The following is a 12,136-nucleotide window of genomic DNA, read 5'->3' as shown; positions in this document are numbered from 1 at the left end:
AAGCAGCGTGTTTGGAGGGATAATGGTGTCCTCTTTCACAATGGCAAAGTCGGGATGAGTCATGTGGCAAAATGCATCCATCCAATTTTTTTGTATTTTTGAAATGAAGTTTATGCAAATCAACATCCAAAAGGGCTTTAGTATAAATACGCTGCAAGCAATTAATCCCTGTACACTACAGGGCATTCACTGAACAGCAAGAGAACAGAAACAGTGAGCAAACAGAATCTGGAGAGCTAAGGCTGATTCTGTCTTTCTCTGCCTAGAGAAACAGGCATCGATATATCAGGATCTGAGTTCTACCTACACCTGCATGTTTTCAGGCCTTTGTTTTCTCTTCCAACAAAACAAAACAGTTTAATTCTCTACATCTGAAGATATTTTCCAAAATGAAGAAAGCATCATTATCCTCCATCTTGAGAACTAGGACACAGGATGAGAAGGAAAATAGCTGGGGGGGAAATGGCTTTGCTCTCAGGTCACCCAGCACTGTTAAATCTTGCTGATTCTGACAAGGGAATTGCCTGACATAGATACTTTTAAGCTGTTTTGACACAGTACATGCTCTGCCCTAAGAACACTTGTGTTGGTTCGGGTTGGTTTGTTTCTTGATGAACATGACATTTCTGAATGTAGGTTCTCAGGAGCCCTGCAAGGAATGACCTGGGAAAGAATAAACAACAGATGTTAACTGCTGTTTCATATCTGGATGAGCAGCTGAAAACTAAAGCTGAAGTGAAGCAAGGTTTTTCCAAGGTTTGGAAATGTCTGGAGCGGGTTACCTGTGTCACATCTTTCAGATATAAAACTGAACAGGGTTAGCAAACCAGGCTCCAAACCTGACTTGTCCCAAAGCTCCCCTTACAACATTCTGATTTAGAATAAAACTTCCTGCCAGATTCGGGTGTTTTTTTCCAACTGTGCCTTCAGAAGAAAGAAGTTTAGCAATGAATGATGGATTCATAGAAATATTTAGTAGATAAACAATTCCTTGCATAAACAGAAACTGAATAAATAAAACCACTTCTAATTTGCCAAGAAAGTCAACGAGCCTTCAAGCTTATTCAAGATTTGCTACATCTATACTGCAAAGATGTCCCAAGACAAACAATGCGCTTTGATGGTGTTGATGTCACCAGTAAGAGAATACCTGTCAGCTTGGTTTTACGTTGGTATGGAATAAAATAACTTCTGCTGGCTTGTATTTCGTTGCACAAGGAAGTGTTACTAATGTAGACATGCTCACCTGAAATATACAGATTTGCACCTTCTGTCTTCCACGGGCAGGTTTTTAGGGCTTGATATATAACATGCAGTCAAATAATCTAGGTTCATAACAGCACAAAACTTAGAGGCTGTGGAAACCAAAGCTAAGATTAGCTATCTGTAGTACTCCAAAGGGTTTCTTGTTATTTCATAGGATATAGCACTGCCTACAAAAGAGGCTGTACAGAGGACTCATCTCATCTCTGTGCTGTAATTTCTAATTAATCATAGTGTAACATTGTTTCCTTACCTGCTGACAATACTTTTCTCTTGGATCTCCTAACAGTCAGAAGAGTAACAAATAGAGAAGGGTTTCAACTTGTGAGTGAGGAGTCTAGGGAGGGACAACAAATTACTGGACTGTCAGACCTGCTCAGTTGGCAGAAAACATGATTATTCAATGAAAGGCTCTTAGCTGCACTTATAAACATACAAAGCCAGCTCTCAAGGGCTTATTACTCTAATATCCAGCAAGTCTGCTACTTATGGTTGAAGGAAAAAATTTCCTGTAACTGCAGAGTCATCTGTTCAGTAGAAATGAAATGCAAAAGCGAAACAAGTTCAAGCACCCTTTTCCTTGGTGAAAACGTGGCTTGTAGATACTAAAGAGCAAGGAATCTGAACAGTGGCCATGAAAAATCATAATTCTGGCAACCCAATCACCGGGTACCCTATTACTAATAACTTGTTGCTATAGCAACAGATAATAGGATTAGACTTGAAAGATCAGTAAAGATTCAGAATGAATTTAATATCTGAATCTCATTCTTAGCAATTGGAACCTCTTTCATTAGAGGGTTTTTTTTCCCATTCCCTACGAAGCCAGGAGCAACATTCATTGTTGTTCTATTAGAAACACACTCAGCAACATACTCCTCCCTGGAAAAAAACATAGTTCTGTAATTAGAAATCCAGTTCAATACAGGTTCCCAGGCTAAAATTGTGTTGCTAACCCAACAGGCTGCTTCAGCTAACAATTTATACAAACATAAGAAGTGTTTGGGGTTTTTGTGTGTGTGTTCCAGAGAAAATCAAGATTCCCATCTCATCCAGATGGAGCTGACCCTAGAGATTCAGCTGTTAAATGGTTAGGAACACTACTCTAGGCCAACCCTCAGGCTGAGACAAGGCTAGTACCAGCTAGTTTTATAATACTACATCAATATTCTGTCAACTTCCTCTAAGATTCTGTGAAGTTGTCCTCTGCTGGAGGTAAAAATCAATTACATCTAGTGGACATATACAACTTAGTGTTCTCTCAGTTAAAAGAAAAATTATATACATACATATATATATATATATGTTTATATATCTTTATAACTGTATGTATCTTCTATGGAGATACCACCATTTATAATTAAATTACAGATTGTAGCATGTTATTGCAGAACACATGCCAGCTGCTACTTTGAGTTGAGAAAGACCTAGACAAAGATAAAACAACTCACCATTTCATTCTCTTCTCCCTGGTTAAGCTTTGCATAATGGCTCTTAGCAGGATTTTCCCCCATGAAATGACCTTCTGGAGACTTTCTACAACACCCTCGGGACAAGTCTTCAGTGTTGTGTGGCTTGGATGTCCACACTGAGGAAGTGTTCTAAGTACACACCTTCTTTCTAACTCTGCTTTTGTTTGAAGAATGGAGCTCCTCCCTCTCTGTGGGGTAAACAGGTAACATTCATCCCTCCTCCTTTCATTCTGTTGTCGGGGTTTTGATATTGAGGGGATACCTTGAAACAAAACTCACTCCAAGACACTGGGAGAAAGAAAAAAATTAGATCTGATAAGCATTTGTCAGCGCAGGAATCCTAATCATAACTCTGATAGTGCAGCAAGTGCTGCTGGCACGTGTATTTCAGGGGTGGGCGAGAGGTGAATGTGTCTCCTCAAGAGATTATAGAATTACTGGGGACTAGGGAGCATGTTCAAATGAGAACAGGCCTTGCTGTTGTTATACTCTTAGCAATCAGCCTGTCCAGCTGTGATTCATATTCCTTGGAGAAAATTCAAGTTCTGGCTCTAGTTTGTGCAGGTGGATTTATGTACTACGTGTAAGGATCCAGCCACACAGGGTCTGTGATCAATATTTTTGTTAATTACTAAAAACATTGTCATAGAACATCTTCTGACCTTACTATATATCTTTGGGGAGAGTAATTATAGCTATTTATACACACTTCAGCAAAACTAGAGCTCCTCCTTGATGTCAGAGAGCTGGGTGCAAACATCTCTGACCTCTAATACAGGGTCAAAATGAAGCTGGCAAAATAATAATAAAAATTAAAATAAACAAAAACAGTAATCAGGGTTTTATCACTTCCTTTTTTTTCACTTCCACGGGCTGAATTGTTTATTATTCTTGTGATTCATGCTCATTGTCATTACTGTTTCCTTGTCCTTTGCTATTTTTTAAGCTATACATCAAACGTTGCAGGAATGAGGTCAGGAGGGGCAAACCTGTTCTTCCAGAAAATATGTTAAGGAAACTAAGTCACTATTTCTAGAGTGGTTGAAACAGACCAGAACGTGCCAAGTTTGTTCCTGCTCATCCGCACTTCAGTTCCATGTGGCATGCAGTTGTATAAGCCACAAACATCTCAAGCACCGTGAATGGCCATTGCCTGTTTCACATGGCAGGTCTGGAGGACTCAGAAAAGCTGAATGTCAGAAATTCAGAAGAGAGAAGAGAAAATGAAGGAGGTAGGCCAACCAACACAAGAAAAGTTGCATGTTTCAGTTTGTTCTTCTGAAACTTAGCAACAAAAACTCTGGTTATTACCCAAGAATCAAAATTTTCTATTAAAAATTAGAAAGAATGCAATATAGTCCATTTATGATAAATGTATTTATAAGGTTCAGCACTATCTAAAGTCTATAAGAGACAGGAAACAAGTGCAAAGGCATCTTTCCCAAAGCAGGCTGATGGTTTTGGGAAATGACTCATTATTCTGGGGAGTGACAGCAGTGGAAAACAGGAGTGGCACAAACAATTTCCCTGCCCGATCAGCTTTTGCTGCTTTATCAAATGTCAGCTTTGCATCTCATGGTGTGTGAGGAAGAGTAGGATGAAGCATGTGGCATTGGACAGCCCTTCTGTGGAGAAGAGTATCAAGAAGATCACACCAAACCTAGAATCACAGAATCATAGAATCACAAGGTTGGAAAGGACCTGCAAGATCATCTAGTCCAACCAACCTCCCTTTACCATTGCTACCACAACCTGGAACTCCGGGGAAATATCAATACTCATCCAATCTATTCATTGCTTATAGCCTGAATCCAACTTCTGTTGACATTCTCTCCTCCTATTTAACACACTTATTTGGGAGGTTCTCATCTTCATGACCGAAAATAAAGGATACAAAGATAAAAGAGTTAAAAAATTCATAATTTCCATAGATTGGCAACCTGGCATGGCATTTTAGAGAAGTCTGTTTATCCAGGACCAATGAAAATGGTGGAATTTGTCCATTTTTTTAAGGACGACTTTTATCTGGAGAAAATGCAACTTGAACACCCTAACTCTGAACCTTCAGTTAAATGATGCCCCCTACTGATCAAACTAAGCATTACAAATCTGCTTGTGCACATAAACTGATTGTATTGGCTTCTACCGACAGGGTGACCATTCCTCCTATGAATTTGCTTTAAAAAACAGATAAAAACCACACCTCCAAGGACAGTGACTCTATCGCCTCCCTGGCCGGTTCCAATGGATAACTATTCTCTCTGAGAAAGAGACTTTTCCTAATACCCAACCTGAAAGTGGTCTTTAAACACTGTCTACTTCAAACCCCAATGTGATTAACAACAGCCTGACCTATAACACACCCCAAACTTCTCTTTAAGTCCTGCAGTGGCCAGGGTGCAGCACAAAGCCTGTGAACAGCACAGAGAAGAAAGTGAAAGGAGCTGGGAGACATGGTGTGCAAGGGAGACGGACTTCATGTTGTGCAACCCGAGGGAGGCACTGAGAAGGTATGACAAGCTCTGGCACTACCAGACTCCAGCCTCAGGTCTGTACACAGCGGCTTGGCACATACCAAGAACTGCATGAAGTGACCAGCTGTGTGCGTGCAGGAAGACAGCCCTGCTGATCCCTTTTGTCTCTTCTTCTCCTTGCAGGCATCCTACCTGCCACCCAACAGTGGGCAGAAGCACACTGAGTCGCCTCTTGCTTTTCAGCACCCGAGGCAATGCTGCTACCCTCTCCGTGCCCTTCTCCAGCATTACAGCGTTACTACAGGCGCTCCCGGAACCTTTGGGAGGGGAGGGTTGTTTCCAGCCGGGTTTCGCAGTGAGGACCAGGGACCCGGAAGCGGCGCGGCCCGGTAGCCCGGTGGCAGCGGCTCCCCCTGCCCTTGGCCGCGGCTCCGGGGCACCAGGTGCGGTGAAGGAGATTCCTTCGGCCTTTCTTTCTTCTTCTCCACCCCAGCACCTCCCGGCATTTAGGATGTGGAGAACGAGGGCGGCGGCGGCTTGGTGAGTGGGCCGGGTCGGGCAGGGGGCAGCCCGGGGGCCGCAGCAAGATACGGGCCGGGAGAGAAGGCCGCAGCTGAGGGATGCTGGGTTCTAGGCTCAGTGCTTGGGCATGGGATCGACAGGCCTTTGTGCTTTTAATTTCCAATATATCTTTGGCTTGTGCAATGGCAGCGTAGCCCAGTTGCGGGCCTGTAGGCAGGTGGGTCTTGTAGCACAGCCGTGTGTGTCTGTAAGGTTTGTACAGGTAAACGTAAGGTTCGGGGAAATGGTTTTAAGTTAAAAGAGAGAAGATTTAGGTTGGATGTCAGGGGGAAGTTCTTTACTAGGAGAGTGGTTAGGCCCTGGAACAGGCTGCACAGGGAGGTTGTGGATGCCCCGTCCTTGGAGGTGTTCAAGACCAGGTTGGACGGGGCCCTGGGCAACCTGATCTAGTAAAGGTGTATGTTTGGTGGCCCTGCCAGGCAGGGGGTTGGAACTACATGATCCTTGAGGTCCCTTCCAACCCGGGTCATTCTGTGATTCTGTGAAGGTTCGTATTTGGTTTGTAGTTGTTAAACACAGCTTCAGTATCTGTGTAATAGCAGTGATAGCACAAGAAGGGAAATAACGGCATTGTTGTTGGCTTGCTTCGTCTCGGCTTACCACACCCTCATTAACATTTGTCTTCAAGTGCAGTTACCATCAGCAAAGCTGTTTTTCAAGAGACAAAAATGTCTCTTGAATTGATTTTTAACTTTCCTTCCTAGGGCTGGATTTCTGTGTTAAAAGTGTTTTTATAGCAAAGTCTTACACTTGTTTGGAGGTTAACAGTGCCCCTGTGAAAGACAGTGCTGTCTCCAGTACACAGCAAATCTCAGAGGAAAGATGATATTTACTATAGAGTTTATTTTCAAATTATGTGATTCACTTACATACTAAGTTCCCTGAGTATGAAATAGTTAAGGACTGCAGGATGCATAATTTGTCTTCTCAGTGGTGTGAAACACTTTTGTCTTTGTAACTTGCCCCCTTCATAAGCATTCAAACCTACATGTGTATTTTAATACAGGCAAGACTGATAGGTTTCTGTGTTTGAACTGTGCTTTTCATTCACACTGGAAGTCTTCATAGTAAACTAATGCAGATTTATTTACAGAAGCCTTCAATAAGCATGTTACAGATGTGTACAGAAGTAATTTTGTCTATGCTTGACCTGAGAGAAAACAGTAATGCTGTTGTCTTATAACTGTTGTGAATTAGAGGTAAGGGAACTGAAAGATTTCTTCAGATAAATCCTTCAGCTCCACAGGACAATCAGCTTTTCCAAGAAAAAGGAAAATGCCTTTTGTAGGGATCTTTTTGTTTGCCTGTTGTTTTTTAAAGCTTGAAAACTCTCTTCAAATGTTACTCAAGTCTAACTTTTAGAGAGTGTTACAAGATATGCCAAGCCATAAAGCTGTCATTTATGTAGCAAGTTGATGGTGGTTTTCTGTGGGCTCAGATACTTGTTGCCCTAACTATGCTTTACCACTGAGATGTTATTTCCCTAAATCTTCTGTGGAATTTAAATCCACTTAACAACAGAGCTTATAGATGGTATTTAAGGTGTTTGTTTTTCAGTGATCACTGGACATGCTTTACCAACGAATGCTGTTCATAGCTTTTATTTCCCTGGCAGCACAGCAATGATAGCTGGTGTATGGGAAATTGATAATCACAGCCTGAACCTCTGATTAATCAGCTGAGGCAAGTGTTGGGTCAGCTGTGAGAGCACAGGTGAGAGTAATTTAGCTGTGCTCCCGGAAGGGAGATTGTCTCAGCATTTCCCAGCAAAGGCATCTGTATCGGTGAGTTTTTCCTCATAAATAACCTTTTGAATATCTGTTACTATCTTTGTTACTGTCTTTGTATCCTTACAGCTGGACATTCAGAACACTGCTCTAATGTTTCTGTAACCAGTTAAAACTTAATGTCAGTTGCTTCTAAAGAGGTTGTTGAATTAATGGTATGTTGAGCACATCTCTTACTTAAAGTCTTTCTTTCTTTCAGTGTCATCTGCAGGAGTCTAGCAAATAACAACTATGGAATAAAAAGAAAATCACCGCTTCAAAACTTGCACCTGGTTTCCCGAAGCATCCATCATCCCTACCATCCAAGTTCAAAACTTCAAAGACGTCCGTTAAGGATATCCCTTCAACAGTTCTCTTCTCTTAATCGTCTTCCCCTACGCAAAACAAAACTTTTAAATGTAAAATATGGATACCAGTCCTACAGGAACTTTTGGCTAGCTAGGCTAGCATCGAGGCTTCTCAAAATTCGCTATCTTATATTGGGGTCTGCTGTAGGCGGTGGTTACACAGCTAAGAAGGTATTTATCTTTTGTGTTGTCTTGTGTGTTTAACTTTTAAGCATATTTATTTTTTGTTATTATTTATTTTGTAACAGTAGTTCTTGGTATAACTACAGAAATGTAGCCTATCATTATTTGGTTAACTGATGAAAGTAAGGATGAGTGTAGCAGAAATGCTAAGTCATGGCCTAAAGCAGTGATTGAGCACCTGGTGGGAAGGCAGGGCCAACCCAGGGAGCTCAGGTGCATGCAGTGAATGGATGGAGCCAAAATCCATCCCTTCCCAGATCTTGTTTAAGGGTGGACACTGGAGGTGAGGGTATCCCACTGGAGATCCTTGCCTACCTGAGGCCTTCTGAAGGGAAGCAGTTTCTTTATTTCTGTGCCTACAGCTGTTGTGTTTGAGCAGGTTCTTACTTGCTGCAGGCCAGGATCTTGCTGCTCTGTTGTTGTTACTGCACTTTCTGTCATGGTACAGTAACTCAAAATGGAAAACAAATTGTCAAGAGGATTAGAATATATTTTCAAAGACCTGAACAGCATTATATATATCTAAAAGATGTGGGGTTGGTATGTTTTCTGTGTAGATGCTACTTTTCAGTTGATTACTCATGTGCTTCCCTATGTGTGTTTCTTCTATTTCTACTGTTTGTTTCCTTTGTATAATAGAAGTATGATCAGTGGAAGGACATGATGCCTGATCTTGATGAATATAAGTGGATTATTCCTGACTTCATCTGGGAGCTTGATGAACATATTGATTTAGGTATCACAAAAGTAAAAATGTTGCTCTGTATCTGAACACAATTTAAACACAATCACATGGCTTGTAGTGCCTGTCTCCAGTGCAGTGGTAGTTTTATAGCTGTAATTTGGATGTATTTGCATTGTTACAGAGTTCTAGGTATGTCTTACCAAGTTACTTGCATCAGTGTGTTTTTTGGAAGAAGTATTGTACTACAGCATTGGTATTCCATAATTCATCTGTTCATTTGAGAATGTTCTTGGTCTTTTAATGTGGCCATGTGTTCATGTTATTTGAATCAGCCTCTCAGACCAAGAAGACTTAAACAGGTTTTGGCTGTGTTATGTGTGAGGTTCTTTATATGAATGGCTAGCAAGTAAAAACAAAAATATGAATAGACAATTAAAAGACATGTATAATTAAATGTGTAATTGAACATGCAGAAGCTTATAGAACTATCTGCAAAACTGTTTTGAAGATGCGGAGTTAAGAAAATTAAAAGTACAGATTTTATTTTCCTGCACTATGATTACAGTAGTTTTCTTGCATATTCTCAGACAGAAAAACACACTGAGTTACTTCTTGTGTATGTAGAGTAGTACAGCAGTGTTCTTTGCTTTAAAAAATTGTTGAGGAAAATTACCATTGCACATACAGACATTGTATAGATAATGTTAAATGCTGGGGTTGAGTAAGGGGTACCGATGTTGTCTTGTTCAAATTCTTAAAAACATCATCTCCTAAGTACGTGAGATAATGTGTGAAACGTGGTGAAATGCATGAGTAAGCTTTACAGTTTTTAAGTACTTTAGGCAACCAAGTTATCAGGAAGTTCAAAGTCTAAAGAAGCAGGTGCTTTTGCAGCTCTGATAAACTTTCTCAATATCGGTGGGGGGAGGTGCATGTGGAAATAAGCTTTTTTCATTCATTTTTAAAGTTGTTACTGGAAAAGTTATTAAGTTTTACAGCCTAAGCTGTTCTTGTTCACAAAAATAATAGAAATGAAAAGCCGTTCACTAGTTCTTGTACTGTTTTCATAGAAAAGCTTATCAAAGCCCTTCCTGATGCCAATGACCTTGCCAAACTTCTGCCTGACTTTGAGAAGATTGGAGAGAGCTTCACCTCACTGAAAGGATTTTTTTCTCCTGGTGAGAATAATTTTTCAGCTTAGTTTTAATTTTGAAAACATAACATATTACAAGATGAGGTCTCATCCTTTCATGCTAAAAGGAAGTGGATCCTCAAAATGCATACTTATTTTCTCATCTGAAAGTGTTATGGATACAGGTAAGTGGAATGCGTTTTTAAAGGCACAAATTCTAGTAGTAAGTACTAAGAACTAAAATGTGGAACTGAATGGAAAAGTAGAATCCTTGTAAACAAACAGATTGAAACCTGATATTTTCAGTAAGTTGTGGAAGCTGCATGTGTCTGGCTGGAATTTGGCAGAAGCTGTGAGTGACCCTGGTCAATAACAGTGTTATAGCTGTTGCAGGAAGACAGAGTTAGATATAGAAAATACGTGCTTAATGTTGCAAGCATTTGTAACCAAGGAGTTCTTTTGGGTTGAGGAATATTTTCTGTCTGGATACAGCTCTAGAAGGACTTATTGGGAGACTCAGGTTAGGTAGCAGTTGTGTTTAATGGAATAAGTACGAGTTCTAAATCCTTCACAAAATATAGGGGTATAGTTGGTTGATTCCACGTGTTTAAATGCTACCAGCCTTAAAGTTTTTTTCAGATTTTAGGATTTTTAAATAGATCTCTTCTGAATAATGAACTTCTTTATTTTAAAATAAAGATGATCCATCATTATCTGACTTGCTTTTTAGCACAACTGAGAGCTCAATTTAATGATTCTTGTAACAGAAGAAAAGATTCTTTCTGATGTATACCTTCGTAAATATGAATTTACCTGCTTTGGTAATTATGAAAGAATGTATCTGTGAGGTGTTACAGTCACCGCTTCAAGTGTGTTTGAAAGTATTTGCCTGTCAGTCTACTTCAGAAGTGTGTTTTAATGTTCTTAAAATACTGTTAATGGTAGAAGTAGTTGATTCATCTCAGTACAAACTCAGCAGGATCAAGGTCAACAGATTGATGAGTAGGTGAGACTCTCCTATGTGCTTTGGCTGTTTAAAATTGCCATGTTTTATTCACTGGTACTGTGGGATATCACCTATTATAGTGGAATTCTCTAGCATACTCACATGGGCATAGTTAGCATTTATGGTTTTGTTGTCCTCTTAAATGAGACAAGATTCCCTCATCTTTGGTTTGCATTTTGCTTTGTATATATAATTTTTATTTCCCCTCTTCTGCTGATTTTTCACAGGTTACAATTTGGTTAGTGAAGTCATAGGAGCTTCTGATCTACTTCTGTTGTTAGGTGTGTAAAAGCCCTTTTTACTGCCCTTAACCTGCCTCCTTAAAGCTAGCTTTAAAAACACCACTGTACCAAGAGGAGTGAATATTGATATAAATGCAGCCATTCATTGCATTTAATTTTGCATTACAAATATCTTCCAAATATTAAGAAGTTCTTAGATCCACCCTTGAGAGAATGAGCTATTGGTGTTTCTCTGGCGTAGTTCTTAGCTGATGCATTTTATTTCAGGCATATCCCAAGCAGCCTGCTTTGCAAACATGTATCATTACAGTAGGGAAGAATATCTATATATTTCTTTCATTATGGTAACACCAGTGAAATTTGTATTATCCTCAGAAATATGTAATTAAAAAACAAAGGTTTCAGAGTATTTGACTAGAGCTGAATCTGCCTATTTGCTTTTGATAATAACTGTTTTCACTCAAACTGTATTTGATATAGGCTCCAGATGAATTCTAAAGTGAGTTTCTCTTTCAGTTTATAGTAAATCTTCTTGGGGTTGATAGCAAGATCTCTGATTTACTAATACATAGAAGTTAAAACTTTATTTTTACATTGGTTAGTTATAGTTTGAATATATTTTGGTGCGTTTTGCTTATTGTATCAAGTTTCTCTAATTGTGTTCTAGGTACTCCAGGAGAAACAGCATTCAGAGCTACAGACCAGGGTTATGAAAGTGACAAACAGTACAAAAAGGTAATTGTTCTTTAGCAAAAATAGAAAAAAAGAGTTCTTGACAGCAGCTACTTTTCAAATTCTTCAATAGACCTGTCCTTTATATATACACAAGCTGAGTTCTTGCTGCTAATATATAAACAGTATGGTGCTAAACGTATTTTTTGGTGTAAGGAAAATTCAAGGCAGCCATAAAAATATTTAGGAATGACATTCTTCAGAAACTTGGTTTGTAAGAAGGAAGTCATT

The 12,136-nt window shown here is 39.7% G+C and overlaps 2 protein-coding genes across 10 annotated transcripts in view; one reads left to right on the top strand and one right to left on the bottom strand.

Annotated features, from left to right (window-relative positions):
- The window catches only part of LOC107318284 (putative cation-transporting ATPase 13A4), a 30,629-nt gene extending 27,669 nt beyond the window's left edge, over positions 1 to 2,960 (bottom strand). The window contains exon 1 of one of the 2 annotated variants that reach the window (XM_085513596.1): positions 2,877 to 2,960. In XM_085513596.1, coding sequence (XP_085369722.1) covers positions 2,877 to 2,945 — 69 coding nt within the window. In that variant the 5' untranslated portion in view covers positions 2,946 to 2,960. The other variant, XM_015871933.3, reaches the window with a different exon arrangement.
- A 2,613-nt stretch (positions 2,961 to 5,573) lies between these two features.
- The window catches only part of OPA1 (OPA1 mitochondrial dynamin like GTPase), a 45,966-nt gene continuing 39,403 nt past the window's right edge, over positions 5,574 to 12,136 (top strand). For 4 of the 8 annotated variants that reach the window (XM_015871818.3, XM_015871819.3, XM_015871815.3 and 1 more), the window contains exons 1-6: positions 5,574 to 5,749; positions 7,778 to 8,096; positions 8,748 to 8,844; positions 9,864 to 9,971; positions 11,159 to 11,212; positions 11,841 to 11,908. In XM_015871818.3, the coding sequence (XP_015727304.2) occupies positions 5,721 to 5,749; positions 7,778 to 8,096; positions 8,748 to 8,844; positions 9,864 to 9,971; positions 11,159 to 11,212; positions 11,841 to 11,908 (675 nt within the window). In that variant the 5' untranslated portion in view covers positions 5,574 to 5,720. Of the gene's footprint in view, positions 5,750 to 5,838; positions 7,576 to 7,777; positions 8,097 to 8,747; positions 8,845 to 9,863; positions 9,972 to 11,158; positions 11,213 to 11,840; positions 11,909 to 12,136 lie in introns of those variants that run through there. The other 4 variants (XM_085513065.1, XM_015871817.2, XM_085513064.1 and 1 more) reach the window with 2 other exon arrangements.

This window comes from Coturnix japonica, chromosome 12 (genome assembly GCF_054131305.1).
Source record: "Coturnix japonica strain WE chromosome 12, WE-NBRP24, whole genome shotgun sequence".
Taxonomy (NCBI): domain Eukaryota; kingdom Metazoa; phylum Chordata; class Aves; order Galliformes; family Phasianidae; genus Coturnix; species Coturnix japonica.
This window is presented reverse-complemented; position numbering and strand designations above follow the sequence as displayed.